At 41.8% G+C, this 27,284-nt stretch overlaps 1 protein-coding gene across 1 annotated transcript in view; it reads right to left on the bottom strand.

Moving 5' to 3' along the window:
* Nucleotides 1-27,284, bottom strand: part of CACNA1C (calcium voltage-gated channel subunit alpha1 C) — a 208,888-nt gene that overhangs the window by 102,044 nt on the left and 79,560 nt on the right. The window contains exons 8-12 of the mRNA XM_075168159.1: nt 20,109-20,199; nt 10,939-10,965; nt 7,519-7,679; nt 6,460-6,685; nt 277-484 (exon numbers count right to left, since the gene is read on the bottom strand). Coding sequence (XP_075024260.1) covers nt 277-484; nt 6,460-6,685; nt 7,519-7,679; nt 10,939-10,965; nt 20,109-20,199 — 713 coding nt within the window. The remainder of the gene's footprint in view (nt 1-276; nt 485-6,459; nt 6,686-7,518; nt 7,680-10,938; nt 10,966-20,108; nt 20,200-27,284) is intronic.

Genomic DNA, 27,284 nt, shown 5'->3' with positions numbered 1-27,284 from the left:
CATGCAGGTGCTGCCCTGGGACATGGCAAGGGCCATTCTCTTGTCCTAACCTGCTACGACCTGGTGGCCTTGCTACACACAGGGGCTTTAGCTTTGGTTCCCCACTTTGGGAGGGAATACCCCTGTGCTGGTGTGGCACCTTGCTCCTGGAGATGTTAGCCTGATGTCCAGTCTCGGGGACTGTCAGGCTGCAGGGGAAGGGTGCAGGACCTGCTCTCTGTTTCGCCCCATGTAAACACAATGTGTTGGCCCCATTGGGACCGCTCTTGCCCCTACCTGAAACACAGTGAGGAGGGACTGGGGGAAGTTGTCGAATGTACTCCTCCTGGTCTGCATCTCATCAAAGTTAAACTTGCCCCCAAAGAGCTGCATCCCCAGGAGTGAGAATATGATAATGAAGAGGAAGAGAAGCAGCAACAGGGAGGCAATGGAGCGGACTGAATTCAGGAGTGAAGCCACAAGGTTACTCAGGGAGTTCCAGTATCTGGGAGAGAAAATAGAGGCAGTTAAAATTCCTTCAATCGAAGACAGGTGCTCATGGACTGCAGAAGATATTGGTTCAGGCTGCCTTCTGTGCATAAGCAGGCATTTCCAAACACCCTGTTAAGCAGTGAATCATTGATGTGCTTCCCTAAGATAATGAGACCTACTGCAGCTAATGAGTAATTTTACTACCACACATGTACATACACAATTCCCTTCACCCCCCACCCCATATGCACACCCAGAAGATTATTGCAGCACTCTCCATCTAAAGCTCTGCAAATCTTATATCAATATACGGTGATTAGTTCTTGCTGCTTCAGTGAGTTACATTCTAACCAACCTCATTACAACAGTCACAGATGTTATGGCAGCCAGAATACCTCACTCCGGAGAATGGCCTGTAATAACTAACAAGAGCAGATGGGGAAACAGTTTGGATGCAAATACAAACTTGTCCAAAATCTGGCGTATGTGAGTATGTGCTTGGGCTCACTCACAGACAGAGGTTGCTAAGCTTTCTGGGATTGAGATGAATGAGAAAGATATTAAAGGTCCTTTTACATGGACCCTAAAAAAGACTCCAGATCTACACCCATAAAGTCCAGACTTTCCTTTGCTCTTGGAAGAGCTGACCATCACTGCTTTTTTGGGTATCATCAAACCCGCTATGCTTCCTCAAACAGGCTGCAGAACATTTTGGAAGGGCTTCATTCATGAGAGAGAGTGGCTAAGACCTGTTCTCCCAGTGTATGTAGGCTTGTGCCCAGATCAGACTGATGTATGATGCAGAGAAAGGATCTTCTTGCCCTTGTGGTCCCACTTTAGGGTTCAAAGAGATGCCAGCAGCATGCTCTGCTGCAGCATGTCAGTTTGCTTGCATTCTTCGCCAGCCTGCAGAGTAGCCATGTGTTGAAAAAAGGCTTTAGAAAAAAATTCTAAAGAATCTGCCACATAACCTATGAAGCAACTTCCACTTTGGTCTTGATCTGCTCAAGTCTACTCCTCCTAGTCTACTGCTTAGCTGGTCATGGCCACTTCTCTTTTATGCAGTTTTGAGTCTGACTGAGCTTTCAGACTGGGCTGAAGATGAGCTGTCATCTTTCAATCACCTCATTTTGAGTGCACATTACTAGCAAGCTTCAACAGCTTTCACAGAGCAGCAAGCCAGTAATGGTTGCCTGTGATCTCTAAGTCTTCCTTCTAGCACCATCTTTTGTGGTCTACCACCATGCTTTAAGATTCCACGATGACCAATGTCCTCCACTCCCTTCTCCCAAAGCCCATAACATTGAACCTTTCTTTCCTTAGAGGACTCTGAATTTCTACCCATATTTTCCTCAGAGGCAAAAGTTCCACTTGAGAAGGATGGCAGACATGTCTAGTGCTCTCGCTCCTTTGAGGAAGCCTGATCCTTCAACATACAAATCTGTTCCAAAGGTAGCATAGTCATTAGAGACTAGGGTTGTTAAAATCCCAGTTAAATTAATATTTTTTAAATGTTGGTGTAAAAAGATGGCTTTCCTTGTCCCATGGAAGACAGGAATGTTTGAGCAGCCGAATCACTTTATGAAGGTCAGCAATCTGATCTGCTAAGGGACACCACCATGTCCTCTGAAGTTCAGCAACTGGTTCATCTCCAAGGGCTGAGCTTCAAAGAGAATGTGATGTTTTCCCTCCAGCTCAGCTTCAGCACTTCAGAGAAAACTAGAATGCTTTAAAGTTTAACTGCAATTAAAGAGATGAGCAATGAAAAACTACAGAGCAAAGGTAAGGGCATGGAAGCTGTGGGCTCGGTGCCACCAAATGTCCGCACTGAATGTGCAAAGTAACAGCTCGCTGTATTTGTGTTTATGCTTATAGCTCACATACTTTCACACTTTGGGAGGAAGGGAAAGTGACACAGGAAACGGGAAAAATTCTTTTCTGATGAAACTCGACTGACTTTAGCATCCTTAAACCAGAAACTGATGGGGTCCAGAATATCTCTCCAAGCCCTCCAATGTCAGCCAGGACACACATTTTCTAGGTCTTTCTAGCAGTGCCCTTAAGAGGCATACAGTAGAGCTGTTACCCATCTGAATAGTCTCAGTGATTCACTTTAAGCTTCAATGCCTTGCTATCTGAGAGCACAACTGCACAGACTTTTATCAGCTCTGCATTGCTTACAAATGGCTCAATACCTGAGATTCAGTTTCTTATGTAACTATCAAACTTAAAGCAATTAACTGAGATGACCTGGTGATAAGATTAAGTTTTATCTGTGCACTGAGTGCTAGCTAGGAATACAGCACCATTAGAAAAGTAAACAAACCAATCAGGGTAAAAAAAAAGAGAAAAAGGAAAAAGGAGAGGATAAGGAAGGCTTGACTTGTCTGGGATGTGAAAAACACAATTGTCTTATCTTAGTGTCCTAGAAGCCTGAACTGAGGTTACCATCTGTCACATTAGGTGGTTGCAGAAACATGAACACCCCCTCAAAGTGAGATCTGGGGTTAGTCAATGAAACACAAGGCTTTTAAGTAAGGAATGGATGTAGCCCGGACAAAGAAAGTCTCTCACTACTTCGTCCTCTTTGGTTAATATACTACAAAGAAAAAACAGTTACAATAAATCTCATGGCACTGCTGGATGGAATCAGAAGTTTTGGACCAGGCAGCATATAATGGGAGGTATGAGAGAAAGCACTGTTGCTTCCTCAGACTTATAGGGAAATGAATATGCTGCTTAACATCTCCCACTTGCAGATCTCAGACCCTTGAGGATGCCAGTGAATGAGGCATTGCAAAACCCCAGTGAGTAGGACGTGATTGTGATCCCTGTTTCAAAATGGAGGAATGATGCAGAGAAGTTAAATGGTTTGTTCAACATCTCACACAAAAATCAATTGCAGAACTGGATTAGAATTTAATGTGTTCTTTTATTCTCTTCCCTCTCCTCTCCATTGCCTTCCACTATGTCTTTATGATACTGGCAATCACAGATGCAGAGCTTAAAACAGTAGCAACAGCTGGGAGTCTCATTGTAGGAAAGCTTCCCACAATTTTTCATCCAATATAAAACCACTTTGAAAGCAGGTACAAAAAAAAGGTGCCCTCTCTCTCCTCCATATAGTTAACAGTGACATATCTAGCGGCACAATTAGGTATAAAATATCAAATTTCAGTATGTTGTTGTAAATAAATGGGTTTATTTCTTATTTCATATTTAAATCCTAAATATAGGGATTTAAAAAGCAGTAAAGGACTATTTATAATGAGAAAATAATTTGTCTTCTCATAGCAAAGGGAGATTTTCTGCACAGCCTTGTAAAAATTAGGGAGAATAAACCAAACAGATTATATTGTCTGCTTCCCTAATGTACAAGACTAAAGGATTCTGAAGAGTATTTATAATTTTGGAAGAAATGTTTGCTCTTGAAATTCTAAATGTGGTTTCCAAAATGATGCATTGTTCATCTGATGGTGTCTTTATTTGTTTCTATTATATCAGGGAGCTGTATGTCTTTTTCCTAGAAGTGTATTATCTTGACACACCCAGAATTTGTTTGTGCTTGGTGTTTACCATGGAAAATCCATACAAATATAAAAAGATTAGGCTACCTACTGATATACTCTCACCAGAGTATTTTCCCTGCTTTATGCCTTTTTAATGCCCTTGATTATCACTATTTCCATCTCCATGTGTGTTCCCATGTCACTGCTCATGAATATATATCTGACATAAAACATTACACTCTCATCCTTCTTACCCGTCCCAGCTTTCTAGGATTGTATCTTCCTGTATTATCATTGCACTCACGTGGTGTATTCCACCAGTATTGATAACATTGTCAATAAATCATCATTGTATTTAGAGCTGAGTGAATAATGGAAAAATTTGTATTTTACTGGAGAACATCAGGGGTAAAAGTTTTGCTTTAATGCCAGAATATTCTCTCCTGCAGTAAGACATGAGTTGGCCTAAAATACTGCTTTGGAGGCTTGTGCTAGGGCCTTCCACATGAGGGTGAACTTCACCCACAGAGGGGAAAAATCATGAAGAATATTATGAATAATTAAAAAACACAGATAAATCTGAGACTACTGCAATCTACTTGCCAATATTTTAGGAACAGGAAAGAAGGCAAAATCTGATTAATACATTATTCATTACGAGTTATTCCTCAGCTCTGTGCTTACATGTAGACCCCTGTACAAATTGCAGGAGACATATTCCAGGTAACATTTGCTTCCATGCAAAATTGTATTTTAGTTCTGCTGCAGAATGAAGGTAAATATAAGTAGTCCTACTGCTGGTTGGTTCCAACATTACATCTCTGCCAGAAGCTTTAGGAATATTTGAGTACTCCAATAGCTCAAGCTTCCTAAAGCATTAATGATATTCTCTCAGCATTTGCCTTTCTATTAGAGAATTCTCTTAGCTAGATTATATATTTTGTGTAGGAGTGGAGAAATGTCTTGAAAAAACAATGACCTCTCCAGGATGCTATGTTGAACCTTATGCTTTTATAGCTATTGGTATGTTGCCCTGGGTGTATCTGATTACCCAATGCCTGAAACAGCTACTGGTTTCCTCAGAAACCAAGCCTGCAACTCAGTGATGATAGCTTTCGGACCCAAACATCCAGGAAAAACAGTCACCAGACCAGAGATTCCCACTATTTCTGAAAGGGCAAAGATGCCTTTCTTGCTGGAAACTCTTGTTAGCTGGAACATTTCTCCCTCTTCTATGATCACACGTCTAAACAGACCACCTTTTTTTCTTTTTTAATAGTTATAGGCTTGCTTTGGCCTCTCTTTCTGAGACTGGAAACTGATTTTCTGTCTCTGCCATCTGACCTTGAAAACCATCCACTCTGCCAGAGTTGAGGCTCAGAAGCTTTAAGGGTAAATCTTGTTCAATGCACGAGTCCAAGCCTGTTGTTTTTTCTGCCTCACAGCTCTGCCATCTTGACTGTCTTCCAGTTTTGGTCTTGTTTTTCTCATGCGCTGTGTTTTTTATCTCAAACTTGTCAGAAATTTCCTTCGGGGGAGTTTATTGCAATTCTAGGGACATTTTCATAGCTGAGCTTGCAGAAAACGCAACTCTTTCACCACCTCAGTCAAGCTTTTTATAAGGTGCTGACTGGTGCCCACATGGGAAAAGACAGGCTCCGTGCTGCTTCGGGTGAGCACTTGGATAGATTTGTTCCAAGAGCTCCCATCTGGGTAAGTTGGGATCTGATCTCTCCTACAACCTCCCCTCAAGCTGAAAAACCCCTGCCAAACCAAGTCAGTGTTTTGGAGGCACCTGACTGCAGGAAGCAGCAACTATTTAATAGACACCACTATGCCTTCATGCAGAGGGAGAGGAGAAAGAAGGAAAAGGAAAAAGAGGAGAGACTGGACTCTGGAAAAGTCTGGTATCTTCGTAAAGCTGCTGCTTCGTGCTGGACTCCTCTGAAGGGGATGGGCTGCCAACATCCTTTGCCTATAGCTGCTGGTGTTGACACTGTCACCCACTCAGGCCACTGCCGAGTCTACTGGAGCTGGCATGGGCTCCTCAGTCAAATGTTGTTTTGGCTCAGAGCAGTCTTTCAGGCTCCACTCTGTCACCATAAAGCAACAGAAAAAGTCACAAGGCTATCTGCTGTTTTGTTTTCACTTTCCCTTTTGCAGGGAACCCTAAGAGCCCAAGCTCAGCTCACATTATCCTTTCAGATTTCAGTTTAACAATCTGCATGGCATCAAGTGTCTCCAGCCCCCTATGTCAGACTCCTCACCAATCCTTATCACTCACGTCAGGGATATCCAGTCTGTACAGCCCTCCCCATCCTGCCACAGACTTCAGAAAATGAGGACTGTCCACCTAGCACTTTCACTCCCCAATTAGTGGTATAAAAAGTGAAAAAACAGGGATGTGAGTGACTTGTACCTATATATGTTGTGCATTGAGCAGTAGCCCTCCTTCATTCCCAAAGAAGCACAAAAGTACCTTGTGATTTTAAATATTCTTAGGAGTCGAACACATCTCAACACCGAAATGCCCAGTGGTGACATGATCTTTGTCTCAACCAAAATTGTTTCCAGGATTCCTCCACACACAATGAAACAGTCAAAGCGGTTGAAGAGGGACACAAAATAGGCCTGGAGACCAAGGCTGTACATCTTCAGCAGCATCTCTGCCGTGAAAAGAGCTAGCAGCACCTTATTGGCAGTGTCTCATGAAAAACAAACAGAAACAGATTAGTGAAACTTAGTCAAAAGATCATCAGAGCTAACCATTGGCCCTTGCCTGTAAGAAACTCCTTCTGGGATCAGGTTAACTTGAAAGGTTATGAAAGGTTAACTTCATATAAGCTTGGGTCAAAGAATGGACTTCAAAAGCATGGGCATCTCATTCACAGAAATGTTTTATGAAGATGCTGTCATGGTTTAAGCCCAGCCGGTTACAGCGATTCTTATGTATTTCACATACAGCTGTGATGTATGACACAACCACACGACCTCCATGGCAGGGACATGCCTTCCTGTGCACAATCTCCCATCACACTTGTCATGTGCAGATGACAGTGGGAATAGAAGAGCTGCTGTGCTACCTACTGTTGCTTAATTAAGCCTTTCAGCTGCTCTCACCGCCAGTGAGGATTCAACTGTTCTGCAGGCAGAAGAACTTTACAAATCACTCTTCTTTCCTTCCCTCCCTGTTAACTAGAATTTATCATAAATGCCATTTCAGGGAAAACCTTGGAGAACCTGTGGCTTCCAGTAGCTATCCATAAATTGGAAATACAGATGCTGCAAATATGTATTTAGAATAAGCTCCTGATTTCACCAACACCCAGTGAAACACTGCTTTGGCTGGAAACAAGGAACTTGCATTTTCCCTGAAACGTCTCCCATTGTATGCAGATATTTTATTTTATTATTTAAGATCCTCCACAGACAGAGGACTATTCGGAGTTGTGTATGCTATGTCTAATGCATCAGGTCCTCCCTCAGCCCCCTTTTTTGACACTGACCACAATAAACAGAACCATCAGCCTCTCCTCACCTTGGACCTCCGTCAGCCAGTCTGGCTGGTTGTAGTGTTCAGAGGCAATGGTGAGGGTGTTGAGAAACACAAGGAAGATCACCAACCAGTAGAAAACATTAGACTTGACAGCAGCGCGGCACTTTCTTCTGCAGAATCGATTCCATCGGCGCCAGTAGCGACTTGAAAAATTGGAAAAGGAAAAGTTCTTTTCAGATAGGGATCCTTAGGCTATTGCAAATCTCTGTCAAGAGAGACTCTAGTCTTGATTTATTGTTCAAGACTGGTCGAGAATAACTTTAAATTTCACCCTGAGAGATGTTCTCTCATTCTCATCTGAGTCGACAGTTGTGATCATCCTTCCTTTAGCTATAGGAATAAAGTTAGTCCTAAGCCAATTTGCAACATTTAGGGGTGAATAAAGCTCTTCAAGCAATGTCTTAATCTGATTAAGACATCCATCACAGCTACCCTGAGAGGTTTTTTAGCCCAGTTCCCACAAAAATAATTATTCTTCTTGTATTTAATGCTTGTGGCCTGCAACAGGACCTTGCCCAGCCTCAGGATAGTCGAAAAGATACCCACTATATACCGTGGACCTTTGGATTAAGTCCTTGGAGAGATGAGGTCAAATAAAATCCATGAAACATTTCTGACATTCAGCAATGTTCAGGAGTAAGCCCAATATGAGGGCTAACTCTGAACAGAAAAAAAACTTAGGGGACCTCAGCATCTCACCTTCATGCCTGGAACTAAGGATACCATTTGCTAATCAACAGACCTTTTAAAGTTTACCTTCCATGAACACATCCCCTTGTGTCACTGATTTCTGAGGGTAATTACTAACCACAGAAGATATTTAAAGCTAATTACACACCTCCTACTCTTCAGAATTTAACTTGCATAGCAACCGGTTTCCAGGCAACACTTGCCACTGTATAATAAATCTAATAGTTTTATATAGATATTATATACATATATGTGTGTGTGTGCATGCGTGTGTGTGTCTCTAAAGAGACACACACATACACAACATTACAGGAAGAGAGAACTTTTCTGGCTAGTCTTCTCTTACGTATTATTTCCAGTGATAAACTATAGCCATGCTTGAGGTCAGGGTTCAGCATCTATATGAACTAAAGCCAGGCAACGTGAACGTTGCACACTGGCCAAGAATTTTGCAACAACATTTTAACAGGTAATCAAATCCAGGCTGTTTTAGCTATGCAATTTATAGAGGCACCCAGTCTAGCTACCACAAACATTTAATAAGGGTTGTGTGTTTTGCAGTGGATTTGGGGCAAGAAATGATCTTTCCAACTTTCAAAATGGGCACAACACTTGGAAATTCATGTTGTCATTAAATCGTTAGCAATCCCACACACTTTTGTGTGTACTTGTGCACAAATGTGCACGCACATGACCATGTGATGATACAAGTGGTTTTTTGTGCTTAGACCCATGTACAAATAAATCCACAGATTGTAGGAATGCGATCATGTATGCAACTCTTTGCACAGGGATGCATATAGGCAGTATGCATGCATATGTGCATTCCTGAATTTACGTTACTGTTTATTATTTAGGTAAGCTGAAGGACAGAGTTATAGAATCATACAGGTTGGAAAAGACCTCTAAGATCATCGTGTCCAACCGTCAACCCAACACACCATGCCCACTAAACCATGTCCCTAAGCGCCTCATCTACATGTCTTTTAAATACCTCCAGGGATGGTGACTCCACCACTTCCCTGGGCAGCCTGTTCCAAGGCCTGACCACTCTTTCAGCAAAGAAATTTCTCCTAATGTCCAGTCTAAACCTCCCTTGGCGCAACTTGAGGCCATTTCCTCTCGTCCTATCGCTAGTTACTTGGGAGAAGAGACCAACACCCACCTCGCTACAACCTCCTTTCAGGGAGTTGTAGAGCGCGATGAGGTCTCCCCTCAGCCTCCCCTTCTCCAGGCTAAACAACCCCAGATCCCTCAGCCGCTCCTCATAAGGCTTGTGCTCCAGGCCCTTCACCAGCTTCGTTGCCCTCCTCTGGACACGGTCCAGCACCTCCATGTCCTTCTTGTAGTGAGGGGCCCAAAACTGAACACAGTATTCGAGGTGCGGCCTCACCAGTGCCGAGTACAGGGGCACGATCACCTCCCTACTCCTGCTGGCCACACTATTCCTGATACAGACCAGGATGCCGTTGGCCTTTTTGGCCACCTGAGCACACTACCGGCTCATGTTCAGCCGGCTGTCAATCAGCACCCCTAGGTCCTTTTCCTCTGGGCACTTTCCAGCCACTCTTCCCCAAGCCTGTAGCGTTGCCTGGGGTTGTTGTGGCCGAAGTGCAGGACCTGGCACTTGGCCTTGTTGAACCTCATACAGTTGGCCTCGGCCCATCGATCCAGCCTGTCCAGGTCCCTCTGCAGAGCCTTCCTACCCTCGAGCAGATCAACACTCCCACCCAACTTGGTGTCATCTGCAAACTTACTGAGGGAGCACTCGATCCCCTCGTCCAGGTCATTGATAAAGATATTGAACAAGACCGGCCCCAGTACTGAGCCCTGGGGAACACCGCTCGTGACCGGCCGCCAACTGGATTTAACTCCGTTGACCACAACTCTCTGGGCTCGGCTGTCCAGCCAGTTTTTTACCCAGCGAAGAGTGCACCTGTCTAGGCCGTGAGCCGCCAGCTTCTCTAGGAGAATGCTGTGGGAGACAGTGTCAAAGGCTGCCAGAGTTGGCTGTCAGAGTTGCTCACTTGTTCCAGTTATTCTGAAAATTAATTGAGTTTTTTATAAAATTGACTTCGAATTCAGAGTTATGGCGGCAGCTTGGCTCCTACTGAAGAGATAGAAATGGACTGGGACCTCAACAACCAAGTTCCATGAGTTCAGTCAGCCTTTCCAATGGAAACCCACAGATGACCACCTGGGGACTGCTTCACATTTTCAAAACCTTTAAGTCAACCTAAAAACAAATACCACCAGAAAAACTCCACATGTCCCACAGTGAAAGGGAGCATTTCACAAATAAGATGCAAACCTCATCAGTTGAAATATTTACAATCAAGCAAAGCAGAGTAGTGCAACAAAGTGTAGGAAAGAGAACCTTGAGCTGACAGGGTTGATGTTGACGGATGTAGTATAATTATGTGGTTGAACATTTTTTTCTTCTACTTTTATATTTTATGGCTCGAGATATGTAGAAAGCAATCAGATAGGTACTTCTGAGTGAAATACTGTCAGTAGTCCCTGTGCCTTATTTCAGTATGAAACTAAGAAAAAGGATCTTGATTGTTGGTAGATGACTGACTAAAATCTGACAAGTTTGGCAGTATCTCCTAGAATCATCACTGTGTCCCACAGATGCAGGAGTAAACTACTTTGCAAAGTAAGAAACAAAACCAGTGGAAAGGAGGAAAAGCAAAAGTCAGTTTTACTTACCTAAACTTTGATTTTGAGATCCGATGCCTGAAAGATAAGAATTACCGTTAAAGTCTCTGAAGCTGTCCCGTACCTCCCAGGTTTTTATGAAAATAACAATAGAAAGAAATAAAGTTAAGCTCAATTAATTTTTTAATGGATGCTGTTTTCCTCTTGAATCCCCTGTAAGTCAATGTAGGCGCTGGGCATGGCTAGAATTCCCTGATATACAAATCTTGTTTTTTGGCGGGAGTCATGAAGCAGGAGTCATGCCATGATGGGATTCTACCACCTACAGACATCAGTGAAGTAGCTTTTCTCTTGGGTAAAAGGCTAGCCTAATGCTAGGGGCACTCTGCATCTGCTACCAAATTTATTTTTCAAGTATGACTCTTTTTTCTTTTAGTCACTAGTTTTTTTTTCTTATATTAAAATATGTATGACTTTATACAGACAGACTTGTTGCTTTCACACATCACCTGTCACTTCAGGATATATAAGCTTATTATAATACCATAGGGAAAATAATGCTTTGTTTCTTTCCAGCAATTGAAGGAAAAACAGTGTATGGTGGATATTTTCAAACTTAGATACTAACACTTATTTGTCTTTGTCATCTATGTAAAAAGGGTCTGAACAATAACAGATTCTGTTACTATCAATGAAATTTTGGGAATTCAGCATTCCTGAAAATTTGGCCATGTTCCCCCTATATATGTGTTTAAATATCTAATTCCATGCACTTGGATTTATTCACCTAAATAACCTCATTAGCCTTTTATGAGAAGTCACAGGCAAGCTAGAGATAGACCCCAATTCTCTAACTGCTACCTTGTTCCGCTTGACACGTGTCCTATAAGGCCTTTGAACTCTTTGACTGTCTTTTGGTACATACATAATGGTGCACAAAGAGAAATAAAGGTATGTGGATGCAATGACATGAGTCAGAGGTGATTTAGGAAGCTGCAAAATCCCCTACCAATAACAGAAGAAATGAGAATCTGGGGAGTGACTATGAACAAGACATTTCTGCTGGGTTGAAGCATTTCTTAAGGTTCCTTCTATGATAGGAAAGTGATTCATTGTTGACAAGTCAGCAAAGGTCTTACTGTACTGGCTTAAAAATGGATTCACTGTTAGTAAACATGGGACAAAATAATTTTCAAAACATCTAACACTACTTTCTGTAGCAGTCTTGAAAATGGTCATGTCCCTGTTTGAGGACATCAGTCACTGACAAGTAATCAGTGATGGGTCAGTTTCCTTATGTGGAAGAGATTTTAGTGATAGGAACATTTCACCAGCAGATGGTCCAAGCCAAAAAAAAAAGCACTGAATACATCATTCCTGCTGTGTCACAGGCAGCTTGTCTAGGCCACATACTAGGCAGCAGTGTGGTTACAGACACACACAAGAACTCTTTTGATAAAGAAAAAAAAATAATGCACTGGCTGAACAGAATGCTAAACTATGCTGCAGAGACAAAGTGAGCTTTAACAAGGATGACGAGTGAAACACCTACAAAGCATATCCTTAATGTTAAAGCTATCCCAACTTCTCACTGAGAATTCTTGCTTGATAAGCACTACCTACGAACTGTAATGGATCAGATTTACGGGCAACAGGAAAGAAGGCTCAAAGACAGGGGAAAGAAAAAGAAGAAAAAATCACAATGAAGGAGAAAGCTGGGCACTGGAAAGGAGATGGCGAAGACTTTCATAGGAAAAGGTTGGGGGTGGGGGGAAGAGAACAAGAGAGATGTCATGGGGAACCTGCCTGGTGGAAGGTGAAGGACAGGGAGCGTGAAGTCCTCTGGTGACCTCTCTGGCTAACGGTTTCCCAGTAAGGGAGCTGTGTGGCATTTAAGAAATCTTTTATTTATTTAAGCAAAAGAGATGTGGCAGGTGTAGTACTCATCATGCATGTGATAATTACATCTTTGGAGCATTATGAGCAGCAGCCAAGTGCATTCAGTGCTCCCACAGGTTAGCTACAGCCTCCCCGCCCCCCATTGCCTTACTGCTATGGCAGAAGCTTTATCACATGTGGGTGTGTTATATATATAGAACAGGACAAGGAAGGAGGAAGAGATTTATATTTAGAGGCAGAATCCAAGAGTGAAACGGAATTTTGGAAACACAAACTGTACAATAACTGTTTCTGAAAACATTATGCCCAAATCTGAAACACATTTTTCAAATAAACCTTATGACCAAGAATCTTTTGTCTTTCAGAACCAGGGTTAACTATGTCGTATAAAAAAGTGCTTTTACGGTGTCACTAGGGACTGTCAAATAGTCTGGATTTGGGGCCTTGCCATGGCCTCTTTGTGACACTCCAAGCTGGCACTTGCCAGGGGTTCAGGGTGGACCAGATTCTCTTCTGAGTTTAAACGTGGATCTCTTGCATCCCTGGTATCCTGGGAGCTTTATGTCATTGGGAGAGAGCGTCCCCTTTTGTGTCCAGCCCTGGAATGTCTTGAGAAACTATTGTCTAAAATCATGGTATAGGAGCCTATAGAAAAACCATTTCAGATCACTCCTGACTGTTTTTATCATAGGAACCATGTAACTCAGATTATTTTTTAGAAAGACAAACACAACAATTAGACCTCTACTGTTTGTCTAGCTATCTTTTAAATTCTCTAAAACTCTTCTAACCTTACACAGTTATGTATCACACACAGATAAGACAGTGAAATTTAAAGATTTTATCAACATAAACTCAGGAAAATCAGCATAATTCAAATGTAGTGAGATATGCCACATTCTGAGAGATAAAGTCTTCGTTTCTCTGTTCATGGTGGACACCAGCAAAAAGAAACTATGCACTTGGGAAGGATGTTACACTCTTGTATAACAGGGATTGAGGACTTTGTGTAATTGTACATACAACAAACAATTCTGGAAAAATCTTGTAGGTCTCCAAGCATGACACAAAGACCATGTTACAGTTGTTTTCTGGGTGTAGAAATTACTAAACATGACCATGAAATTATCTGGCATGCTAGTCACAACTACTTTTACACTATATGATCCTGCCTATAGGCAACTATCTTCAGGAGGACTTACAAAAGCCCTTGAATACTAGCAAAAGCTCTCAGAAAAGCAGTAACACAGAAATTTACTTACTATGCCTCTAGGTTATACACAACTTTGGGGAACATCCAAAAACCTGCACGGTGCATATCTTACAGATTTTAGAACCATAAGAACACAGTCCTGGTGTGATAATGATTGTGTTTTGGTGCAATATGGTGCTTTCATGCAGTTACTGGTCAAGCAGCACAACATTTTTCCCTCTCTCTGTTCCTGCTGATGACATTTCATTGCTTCTAGTCAGGATGCTGGCATCCCTGAAGAGAAGATGCTCACCCTAGGGTCCTTTTTCCACATATTACTGGGACAAGAACATATAGTGACATGACATTTTCAGGAATGTATGCTGCATACCTGATAATCTTTCAGCCTAATAAAGTGTTAGGGCTAAGTTCTACCCTCAGCTATGCCTCTGCAATTCACACGGAAGCAATGGGCCTCCATCCTTCTGCCTGCTATCCTCTGTACAATGCAATTAACACTAAGGAGATGTACAGGGACATGCAATGACCATTTCTCATTTCTGAGAGAAAGCTTCCAGCAAAACAGAACAGAGGACTGGCCCTGGAGAACTTGCGTTCTGATGTGGACTGAGATCCTCCTGCTGAGGCAATCACCGAATTTCAGCAGAGTCCACACAGCGATGCCTCTTCTCCTTTTTTACATTCTTGCCTTTCTTGCAGAAGCACTGGAGAGCATGCCAACCTGACGGGAGCGATGCTGGTTTTAAGAGAGAGGTGGTTGTTGGCCAGCAGCAGTAAGAATCTACAGAACATCCTTAAGAAAACTGCATCTGTCTAGCTTAAAATTGAGCTGGTTTGCTATTCAACAGGCTTTCTCACAGGCTGGGAAAACTGGCCAGCACTTCAGCATTTAATGAATAATCTTGCTCTCCCTGTGGCAAGTCACAGGCAAGGCCTGTCACAGAATCCGAAGTAGGAAGATAATTCCTCCTCCACAAGGGCATGCTATTGTCCTTTAGACACATATCTAGAGCTGACTGTGAATATCAAAACCACCTTGCTCATAATAAATCGAAGAGCAGTAGCTGAGGCTGACACATAAGTGTTGATCTTGTGTGTTTTCCTGCTGAAGTCAGCAGTGGTTTCAGAGCTTTTGGCAGGCTTTTCTTACCACTGCTCCTGATGTGGTGGGGACTTTGGTCCTCACAGAAGGAGGCTATCTTCTCATTAGGTGAAAACCAGCAGCAACTATAGCGAAACTGCAAGCAAACTGACTCTTTCACCTTTACCACTGGCTCCTATGCTGATTATTGCAAGAACTGCATAGGAATTATTTTCCCAGCCAGAAAAGCACCAAGGGAAAATCACTGATGGTTCAGCTGCCAGGGAAAGCTTCCATTGTTCATAATATTTTCAGGACACACTGTTTTCAGTTGGAAAGCCAGTGTAGGTTGTTCATTTTATTTTATCCTCTTTTATTGTTTTAACCCTCTTTGATGGAAAAGCAGTTGAACTGTCCCCCAAATGTATGGAAATCCCAGCCAAGGTGAAAATACCAAGTGGCTTACTGTTTCAATGAAAACAGGTAATTTTAAGCTCTCTTTCCCTTTGAGCTCAAGTGCTTCACTTTTCTATGGAGGCTCTATGGAACATTAGTTTCCACAAAGGTCTTTTTTTTAGCTAATACATATGTATAAAAGCAAGCTCTATTGTGGCACTCCAGATCTGTATGGTTGTATTAGAAAATTAACATTCTGGTTGTATTGGAAGATTATATATGCTGACATCCAGCACAGAACAGATTACTACTGATTATGAGCAACAGTCTGTCCTTAGGAATCTAAGTCCTGCACGGCAGTAACAACAGAGACTCAGGGAAATTACTCGCTATTGGGAAGTCCTGGGTATAAGGCCATCCTGTAAATAGAAACCCATTGCTCCTAGTTCTGGGTTTGCCCCACTGATGCTTGTTGCAGAGGAAACTCGTTTCTTTGTACCCAGAGGCAACAGGTTATTAAAGCTGTGACACATCAGAAGTAAGATAAGTTCCACTTCCAAATGTTGTCCTTGAGGATAAAAGCTGTTGTGTTTCTACTGCAGGGCAGATGTCAGTGCAGTACAAGGCAAAACCATGACAGGGATGATAGACTGTGGAAGCTGTGGGACGCTTTTCAATGTCCTGTGGAACCCTACAAAACCTTTTTCAAACTCAGATGCCTGATAAAGCTAACACCCATGTTAGGAAGGGACTACTCCCTGCCACAGCCCTCCTGATGGCAACAGAATTACACCAGGAATGAATATGAATGAGGGTTTTTTTTGTTTTAGTTCTAAGAAACTGGATTTACACAATAAGCAAAGAGAGATTAGATGTTAGATTCCTCCTGAAACTCCTTCTGCTGGTTTAAAGACTGGCATTGCTCCAGAAAGCACAGCTGATGAAGGCAGTTTCTATAGTATGGATACTATAGAAATAAAAGCTTCTTTGAGACAATTCATCAGTGGGAGATAGCTTGTGTTTGTGAGGTACTCTCCTGATCTCGCATAGCATATGTCTCTGTGGAGCTGAGAAAGGCTGTCAGGGTAGACCTCCTTTTCCAAAAGGCATGCTTGAACCTGGCTTCTCAAGCAGATCGTTCTGTCATTCACAGACCCAGCCTTTCAAAGCCCTACAGCTTTTTATAAGAACAGAAAGAACAGCCAGTAATTCTAAGTTATCTTCAATAAAAGTGCTTTTTTTTTCAGTCTCCTGGGTGCTTTTTTCCTTTTATCATGAGCACATTCTGATGGCAAGGTCAGCCTGTAAACATGGTGGTGGTGCTGGGGTGGTTAAATGCCCTAGCAGCCTAATGCCACTAGATAAATAAATAAATATATTACCTTTGACTTGAAATCTCCCTGTTGCTTCAGTCATGTCTAGCTGCAGCTTGACCAGTGCAGTCTCTGCCCTCTGGGAAAAAATGCATTTATAGCAAGGCAATGGGGACTTCTGGCCACTAGGTAATTTTAGCAGGCTGGTAAAAATGAAGACTTGTCTGCAATAGATGAAACTCAACAATCGAACAAAAAGCTTGTCTAGTCATTTCAACTGTAAAAACAAAATCCAGAGGGCAGATGACTGCTCAAAACTCCGGGCCTAATCTTCAACTAGAGTAAATCAGGATGGCATGACTATAATTATTAATGCTTACTGAAAGTCACTAGTACTAGATGAGGAACTTATTTGAAAAGTTCAGCTGACTTCCCACACGAATTATCTCTATTCTTGAACACTGGGCCAAATTCTGATGCTTTTAGTCATGTTCCAATAAAGGAAAATACTCCTTCGAATAAATTCTTGCTTACATTTTATATGTTCCAACAGGAATATTGGCCTACGGGAGGTTTAAATGAGGGATCAGTGAGAAGAAGAGGACTTAATACTTCTTGAAACCAGGAAAGTCGGTTTCTCTCTCTGCCTGTGTGATACAGTTACAAAACAAAAGGAGTCCAAGCCTCAGAAGTAAAGGCAGATCTGAATTTACCCATAACTGAGAAATTTGCAGCTCTACAAGTCTGAAGAAAACATTTTACAAAAGCAGGAAGCATTGGCAGAATTTGTATCTCACTCCAGAATTTAAAATACAATGATCAACCAGGAAAATGAATGGCTGTAAGGAGCCTATCCATCTCTTAGAGATGAAAAGCAGTCTGAGTGAGGCCTTGAGGATCTTAACTGTCCTTGGGTGAGGGGTGAAAAAACCCATGTCAATAACAGACTTCAATTCCCCTACTATACATCACTCGTTTTCAAATGAAGTGGAAAGTGGCAAAGGAAACTGTTTATCTCTGTGAATCTTAGGTGTCCTGCTCTAGTGAAACTTCGGGCCCTATTTTAACATTTACAACATGGGAAGAAGAAATGAAACTCTATTTTCCTGTCATTTTCCTATGCCTTCTTCCTCACAATGTGTCGGACATAGCCATACCTTCTCCTAATGGCAGGAGTATAGTGATCGTGGTGCCAGACCACAGTACTGCCATTCTCCTGTGGGCACATTGGGCTATTTTAAGTAATCTCCATTCTAAGTCATGATTATGTTTAGAGTTGGGTTTAACTTCAGCTCTCCTGGCCACATTCCAGCTAAGATAATTATGTTCTGCTTGCCAAAATTCCCCATACAGTTTGAGAGCAAAACAAGCTATCCCTTATACACCTCCTTACACACTTGTGCCCTTTGTTTTTAAACACCTGTCGCATTTTACCCTGAAGGTGGCTGAACTCTAATGCTGTGAAAACAATCACTGCATTTACAGTTCATAAAATGCTTTAGGATCCTTTGGGATTAAGGACATAAAATGAATGTAAGCTGTAATATTAAAAATATATGCAACTTTATAGTAACAGTCGCCATTGTTTTTGGCACTGTGTAGCACCAGGGGACCCATTGTATTGGGAATCATAACTGCAGAAGAGAGATGGTTCTCCAAATTGGATCCAGCTGGAAGAAGTGGTCACATATCCAGCTGCTGCTTCCTGTAATGCAACAAAAGCACAAGCAACTTGGTGGGGTGCTAAAGGGAGGGCTACCACTGCCTCAGCGCTGTGAATAGATCTAGCCTGGTTCCTTCAAAAAAGAGTTCATAATCTAAACTAAAATGCCAGACCCAGCAGGTAGGCAACAGCAGGCAGGTGAAGGCAAGCTATTACAAATAATTTCTCCTGGGGTTTGTAAGTCGCTGGCTGACACTTACAGGAAAGCAGATTGAATTACAACATATTCCACATATTACATCTTGTAATGCAGATAAGATCTCCTCCTCTTCAGTTTGCAGAGGAGAGGGCCAAGGGTGTGTGTATGAGATACAATCAAGGTTTATGAAGTCATGGAAGCAATAGATAAGCTGAATGTGGAACTATTCATCACCAAATCTCACAGTATTAGAAGGAGAGGACATTAACTGAAAGTAGTAGTAGATCAGCTTAAAACAGATATAAGAAAGTATTTGTCTACACAGCAGGTAGTGAACTTCTGAAACTTGTTGCCACAGGTGATTGTGAGGGCAGGCAGCCTCAGCAGGTTCAGATAAATCCATGGATGACGGGTCCATAAATGGGCACTAAAGGCAAAAAGCAGAAGTGTGGCCTCTAACATCTCTAATCCAATAAGCATAAATTTGGGGGCAGTGAAAGAGGACTGGAAAGTAGGAAATGGCCAGGCTTGCACATTTGCCCTCCTGTTGCTGACAGGAATTGATCACTGGGTCAGCTGGACCACAGGTCTGACAAAATAGAGCATTTCTTATGTACTTATGATCAGCATTTGACCAACACTGAAGGGCTTAAGGTATGCCCAAGGACAGGACAGAGCCTCAAAATACTCCAGCGTGGTACAAGCTGTAGCACTGATATGCTTAGCCCATTTTTCAAGGAAATTTGGAGGGACTAACATATTCTCCCCATAGCATAAAGTCCATTCTTGTTCAGGTCATGCAAAAGGGAAGAAAGGACCCCTCTTGCCTATTCTTGCTCTCTGTGATGCTAAAAAATGTATTATGTAATACGGTGCTATCTCACACATTCTTGAGCATCTCCATTAATGCAACGGTGCAATTTCAAGGAGACATTACTATCTCCTAGCTGATGCATTTCTTTGTCACTGCAGTATTGTGTTCAGCATTTGAAGGGTGTAATTCAGGCTGCAGGATGGGAGTTATCATCCATGTATTTCTATTACAAGATAATGTAAAGTGTACAAGAATCACTAGAGAAATTAAAATAGACCTGTCATTTCCACTCTTTGGTCTACATATACTGGATTTGATTATCTATCACCAAAAAGGAATTTTAAAATAAGAACACTGTTATCCATCAGTTCTTCTTTTAGCTATTATGCAAAACCAGATCTGCTCATCCTGAGCATTCTGTGCTTTATCTACATCTGTGTAAACCCAAAGGCTCTCCACTAATGTCCAGAGTGAGTTTACATTGCAATTAAGATAAGAACCGGGATCAATAGATCTTCTGCACCCTCTCCTTTCACCCATTGTGGGATTTCCTTCCCCTTAAAAAGCCTGACATTTACTCTGGCTTTAACCCACCAAGCTCAATCCAACCCCTACATACATATATCTGTGTATATGTACTCACGCTAGCCTAGCACCGCAGTTTTCGCCTTCAATATCTGCTCCAGGGACGTTGTCTGTGTTCACGGACTCGGTCTCACTGGTGGGCATGCTCACTGTAAGAGTCAAAGGGAAGAAAAAGAGAAGGTTGGCCATTAGAACCTGGCACATCTATTAATGAGTCACATGCGTGAAGGAACTGGCTTAATGAAAAGACCCTCAGCTGCAGCTCCTGAAGATTAAGCAATTTGCTGAGCAAGTCTAGTGCCTCCCTGCGCAGGCCAGGCTGGGCAGGTAGACTTCAGGAATATACACAGGTTACTCAAATGCTAAAGAAAAGGGAAGAAGCAGCTGTTCTCTTTCTTTCAGAGTCAGTTCCTGGAAATTTTATGAGTGAGAACCATTGCAAATTAGAGAACCTGGCAAAGCCAAAAAGAAGCTTTTGCTTGATTCAATGGAACACTGAAAAAAATGCCGCTTTACTTGCACCAGCCCAACCATCTCCCTGCCCTCCCCAATCTCTCGTGCGATGAGTAGAGTGCAAATAAAAAGTACCAGATTGACAGGTATTCAGACAAACGGCTTCTGTTAGCCTGATAGCAAGTACCACATAAATAATACTGATGGCTCATCTGTCGTATACTAACCATTAATGTGTTTCAACCTTACACTTATAAACTGGACCTATAGGGATAAGAGGGGAATTCAAACTCTCTGACCCATTCAGATAGTACCAACAAAGGAGCTAATGAATATGGACTGTGGTGGAGATTTTATGTTGACACCCACCAACTAAGAACTGGACAGAATCTCCTAGGCTTTTACAGAAGTATCATGGAACAAACATTGAATGAAAGCAACCTTAAGTGTGAACCTATCTCATCTGGATTCAAGGACCTGTCACATCTTCTATCTGTAATCAAATCTCAATATTATATTTGCTTCTACAGATCATAAAACAACAAAAAAATCACAATTTCCATTCCACCAGTTGCTCCCAGCTCCTATATGGGCTCTAATAACTCCTTAATATAATCATTCAACGTAAGTTAGGACAATGGATAGGATCCAATATGTGTCCTCTTCCCTCCTTCCCCCTTTTCAAATACAAAAAACAAATTAAAAAATGATACTTAAAACTGAGTGATGGAGTTAAATGGATCTCTCAGATGCCTGGTAGAATTTCAGAACATGACCTGTATTAGCAGTTGGATATATATCTCAGATGAGACTTGAAAGCACGCACTATTAGCTTTGGAGAAGCGTCTACCAGCCTGTAAGAGTACGTTACTCAATACTAAGAACATATCTACTTGTGGGTCCTTGGTGCAAAAGGAGGCAATGTAGAATAAATAGGTTCCGCATTTCAATTGGGCAGATGTTTAATGGGCCATGGGACCAGGTCTTCTTTCAGAGGCTAGAAAGATATCAGAAGGTACTTTCAAAGAGGTCCTGAGTTCCTGCTTTGAAAGCATTACGGTACATATGTCCCTCAAAATGAACTATCTTTCCTTCATCCCATCCCAACAATTCACATGCCTACAACATATGTCTTGGGAAATCTAAAGTTCTTGTGCTGTGTTCTTAGGACTGTATGAAATAATGGACTCTCTAATACTCTTGACATAACTATGAAATATTGTACTCTAATGGTGCCTGTTCCTTTCCAAAAACTAGATGTTTTAATAAACTTGTCTGTTTGGAAAGACAAATTAAGGAATCAACTGAATTCATATTTTGATGCACATGAAAGAGTCAAGTAAGTTGTAAGAAAAAACAACATTCATAATTAAACCTTTCGGTCCAGACTAAGTCCTTCAGGAAAAAAAAAGTTGATATTTTGCAAGTCATCTTTGAAGATGAGGTAAAGCACTTTCAAGACATATTTGAGCTTATTTGCAAATGGAAAACAATTTTGAAGACATTAGCAAGAGATTGATTTGCAGAGCAGCTTATTATCTTGAGTGCATGAAGAGGACACTGCACAAGCCATAGAAAAAGCAAGGCACGCACATGCAGAAGTATACAAAGCTATATTATATGTCAGTCTGTATAGAGATACATAGACACACGCACACAGAGATATATGCAGTGTGGACACAGAGTGCAGTGGAACATTACCATGGGTTTCTGTGGAGTGACTAAACCAAGCAAACTTTCCTTTCTTCTTATCAGGCAAGCCAGCTGGAGTGCTTCCTTTCACAGACAAGATGGTCAGTGTCAAGTACCAGGAACAAGACATCAATAGAGAACATGCAGCCAGTGACAGGCAAAAGAAAAAGACAAGGAACTCAGCTTACACATGACATCCACTTCTGTCTGAAAACTTCATCATGTGAATTAAAAGTACAAAATTAAAAACAAAGGTATATGGAAGTAAGAAATATTATAACAGATCATCAGAGGATAATTCTTCCTTGCTTTCTGCTTTTTTTTATATCTGACTTCTGAGACCGTGAAGTTGAATTTAAGTTTATCGGTAAAATCCTTTCTCCAGTGACATCAATGGCAAAATTAATCTTGTTTGACTGCCTGACCTATTGAAATTAATGACACTAAGGCAATCACAACGTGTCCCCAGGTTATCTCCTGACTCTTAGGGTCAGAATCTGGACTAGCCAATTTTTGAATCAGGTTTCCTTGGCTTTCTTCCTAAACCACTCCAATATCTAGAAACTCTTTCAAAACTGTCAGAACCGCTAAAGAAAAGTTGTTGGAGTAATCACATTTCTCTGTCTTTCCCCATCTCTAGAGATTAACAACCTTCATCAAGCACTCAGATGTACACTGCCTTACCAAAACGAGGATATCCCTAGACTGTCTCATGATTTTCATTTGAGTTTACATCTGGCACTTGCCCTCTGATGTCCTCCTGCTGCATGGCTTTTCATGGCATTAGTTAATGTTGATCTGCCTATTATGCACAAAGGTCCTCAGCCCACACAGATCAGATGTGCACGCACAGAGAAGTCTTAGAGTGTACTTCACACTTGCCTAATCTTACTGCTGCAGAAAGCCAAATTGAAGTGAGGGATGCAGGTGCAGTGGCACACGGGCTAAGGAGACTCCTGTGGTTCAGGCTAGCTTGCTGGCACTAGATCACAGGCATTCATTACACTGCACTGATGGAGAATGTTAAGGACAATAAAAAGTATTAAGATGGTATCAAGTATAAGAAGAATGATGGCCTAGAAGTTAAAGGTCAGGACAGACAGGAGATTAGGACCGTATCCCCCAATGTGGTCTGCCCTCAGCGGGGCAATCACTTATTTTACTTTACACTTATGTGCCAGCTCACATCACCTTCGATATCAGGGGATAATCATGTGTGCAGATGCTGTGAGGTTCATCCAGGCCAGTTAACAAATCCTGAAAATAGAAGATGCTGCAGGAGAGGTGTGTATAAACTGGGGCTGAATATGAGAGGAAGTAAATCAAATACTGCCAGGATGGCTTTCTTATCTGACTCAGTTCTCAGAGACCTTGTGTCCACACCCCGGCTCCAGTCTAGAAACAAGGCAGGCATTTTTTGCAGTCCGGGTAATTAATTACTGGAACCATGTACCAAGAATGCTGGTGGTAAATCCACCACAGGAATGTTTTAATCAGGAAGAGATGTTTTTTCTAAATGGTGGGCTCTAGTCCAGACCAGAGTTATGTTTAGGACCATAGTATACAGACTATGCCATCTCACTGGCCACTTCCTCCTTGCAATTTTGGGAACTGAGACAAAAGCAAAAAAGAGGCAAATGCAGATTTCCTCCCACCTGGGCACAGAGTGACTTAGCAGTGGAAATCTTGGTGCCTCACCTCCTGTGCTATGTGTCTTCAGTGACTTAGGCACTCTTACAGGAGTTGTTCTCGTCAACTTCAAGAAATCCACTGTTTGTAACCAAATCCGAGATCCCCAGGGGGCTTGGTTCTGCCAGATGTAGAAGGCACATTGTCTCTCTGTGGGTCCCCCACCTCCCGGCCTTCAAGCAGACCATTAAACCTTCCATCTAACACATACTTTACATTGAAGGCGCTTCAGAGCCTGAACTGCAGCATGGGCAAGGCAGTGATCAATCCCTGTGCATACTATTCAACTGCCCACCTAACACCCTAAGGTATTAAGTCAAGCAACTAAATACCGATGCTGTATATAGGTGACTTCTTGACAGTAGAGGACAACTCTGCCCCCTTACCCTTCCATCCTAAGTGACAGCAGGTTGTTAAAGGTGTGAGAAAGCATTTCCATCAGGCAGTTTGCCTTTGCCAGACTACACCAGGAGCAGCAGTGCAGCTAACAGGGCAATGAGCACACAGAGGGGGCGGCTTGCTTCAACCAAACCAGTGCAGTAAACCACTAACAACACCACAGGGACAGGTCCCATAGAAGATATTACATATTTCACAGAATCATAGAACAGTTTGGGTTGGAAGGGATCTTTAAAGATTACCTTTAAAGTCCACCCCTCCTGCCATGGGCAGAGACATCTGTCACTAGATCAGGTTGCTCAAAGCCCCGTCCAACCTGATCTTGAACACTTCCAGTGATGGGGCATCCACAACTTCTCTGGGCAACATATTCCAGTGTACCTGTTCCTGGGGCAAGTCATGGTGGCTTTGCTTACATGGCAATCTCTCTTTTTCGGATTTATCATCACATCCATAACTCACTCTGATTGATGAAATCTCCCATTATTTACATATTCTCTGGGTAGCATAGCATAGCAATTTTTTTAAAGGGAAGTGAAACAACTTTTTAAAGGCATGTAAGTGTCTCATGGTTTCAACAGAGTGCAGACCATACGGACCAGCAGGTTTTATACTCTCTCTCCAGTTGCTTCTGAAGCCTTTGCACTTCTTATATCTTACCACAATGTGGTTCATCTCTGAATGTAGACTTTTTCTCCTGGACTACCTAAACTCCAATTTCACATTACTTACATAGCAGCAGCAACTAAAGCAACAACAAAAGCTATGCAGCAGCTTCCTTAAAAATAAATCTAAGAAATTCTTCACGTTAATTCTATCACTGAGACCCAACAGACAGAAATAAGGACAAAGAATCTGCAGTCTGTGACTGGCTAGACAGACAGATGTGCAAGACCCTTTGAGAGCCTCTGCTCCATGTCATTGGCATCAAGCATTGATACCAGCTCTACTCTTGCACTAACATATGTCCCTCCTCCAATGAAATGCTGCATGGACATGCAATGAATTATTAGATGGCAGGTTGCCAAAAGACAGCCAACCACTGAAACAGAAAGCTGGCACAAGCAAATACCCTTCTGTGTAGCCTGAGATGATTTTTCCTTTACACACTTGGAGAACAGTATTTGCTCCCAGTTCAGAAATATCATTATCACTGTTGCATCTTGCATTTATAGCATATTTGTCATCTTGGCAGTGGAAGTAATTCTAATATTCAGATTTATCTCCATGGATTATATAACATTGCCACACTTGTTGCTGAATCTCACTTTAATACTGTGACAATTTAAGACCCAGAGGAGATCATGCCTGGGCAAAGGGTGTCCAGTTCCACAAACACAGACAAAGCATAAATTTTTCACGGATTTTAATGGGACACCTTACTACATGACCTTGCAGATCTGGGCATTAGTTTTAGAACTGGATATGTCAGAGGCTATTCACATTGCCTGACTTTACGTCTCTAATTTAGCTGTTTGAGTTAGGCTACAGAGGCAGATGGATTCCTATCACAGGTTTTCTGAATGCCATACTGATGTCTCCCTCAACTGTGTGGACAGGCTGGGTATTTACCATATGCCCTTGGGTTAGGTTCCTGACTTGAAACAGTGTGACTATCCAACAGTATGCCCATTCATATTGAAAAAGACCCGTAGTGCGTTTTCAGATTAAGAAAAGCAACAACACACTTGATTGTGTTTTCTAATACGCTCACTTAGACTCCAATTTCTCCAACACTCCAATTTCTACTGGTATTGAATTACTTTGCAAAATATGGATCTAAATCACCCCTTTTGCCCATGCTGGCATTTGAGCTCAGAAGGACCTGACGTCACTCCACCACCATTTCACCTTATTGTGTCACCTTGGCCATATGACCAAGACTTTCTACTTATCTGTTCAGTTTCTCTAAAAGGGGGATTATAATTCTGCACTCACCTTGCAAATCTCTCTGAGATCTGCAGATGAAACACATAACAATAAGCGCTAAGTACTATTGTTATTACTGATGCTAATGTCTCCCAAGCGGGACTCTGCAGAACTATAAAGCAAATCTAAAGAGCAAAGAAGTCCTGTGAATTCTCCAGCTGAGATTTAAGATTTCTTTTTCCATCAAGCACAACAAGAATAAATTGCAATATCCAGGCTGCTTCCTTTAACAGACTGTGCATCAAGTGAATGACTTTGTCTCCAGTAAAAACTCTGCTTCCTGTGGTGCCTCTCATGCCCATCATTTCATGAATGAGTTTATGGGCAGCTGTCAGTATATCAATCGACTCATATTTTTTTGGTCGAGAGCTCTCATTTTAATTAATACGTGAATATTGCCTAGCTTTCCTCTTCTCATCGCCTGTTTTGGAAATGCTGCACTCATTCATCTTATTCATTAATTTAAATAAGATACAGCTTTCATTCTGCTACATGCATACAGTGTCTTGGGAACAATCAATGAGTATGTTCTTAAATGCAAGCATCATGCAGAAAGTAAACTGCAGAGGTAAATGATTAGTTTTCTCTAGATCTCCTGATTTTGTCAGGAAAATATACCAGATATGACCGGGGAACCGGTTTTCTGTTTTGAAAAGGAGTTCTGCAATAAGAAAGCTTCTACAGGAGAAGAGGAAAGGAAGCTTGAACTATATGTAGGATCTTGGCGGTTACATACCTCCCAAAGTTAGACAGAATGCATCAATAAATCTAACACAGTAAAAAAAATCCAGAAAAACTATGAAAATACTTGGAAAATGCTTACCAAGGGCTCAGAAGCCAATGCTCATACAGACAGTATTACACACACAATATTACATTAAATACATGTAATATATACACTTTGCATAACCTAATTTTGGGTTACGTACAAAAGACTGCAATTGCAAGGAGAGAGCTTCATTAACACTTTCACTCAAGGTCAGCCACAGAATCTAGGATAGTAATAAAGAGCCATAAAGTGATTGCCAGTTGTATCCGCTTCAATCAAACAGAAGAAGGCTTTCGGTAAAAA

This window comes from Calonectris borealis, chromosome 1 (assembly GCF_964195595.1).
Source record: "Calonectris borealis chromosome 1, bCalBor7.hap1.2, whole genome shotgun sequence".
Lineage (NCBI taxonomy): Eukaryota > Metazoa > Chordata > Aves > Procellariiformes > Procellariidae > Calonectris > Calonectris borealis.
Note: the sequence above shows the minus strand (reverse complement) of the source record. Positions and strands in the feature narration are given on the sequence as shown.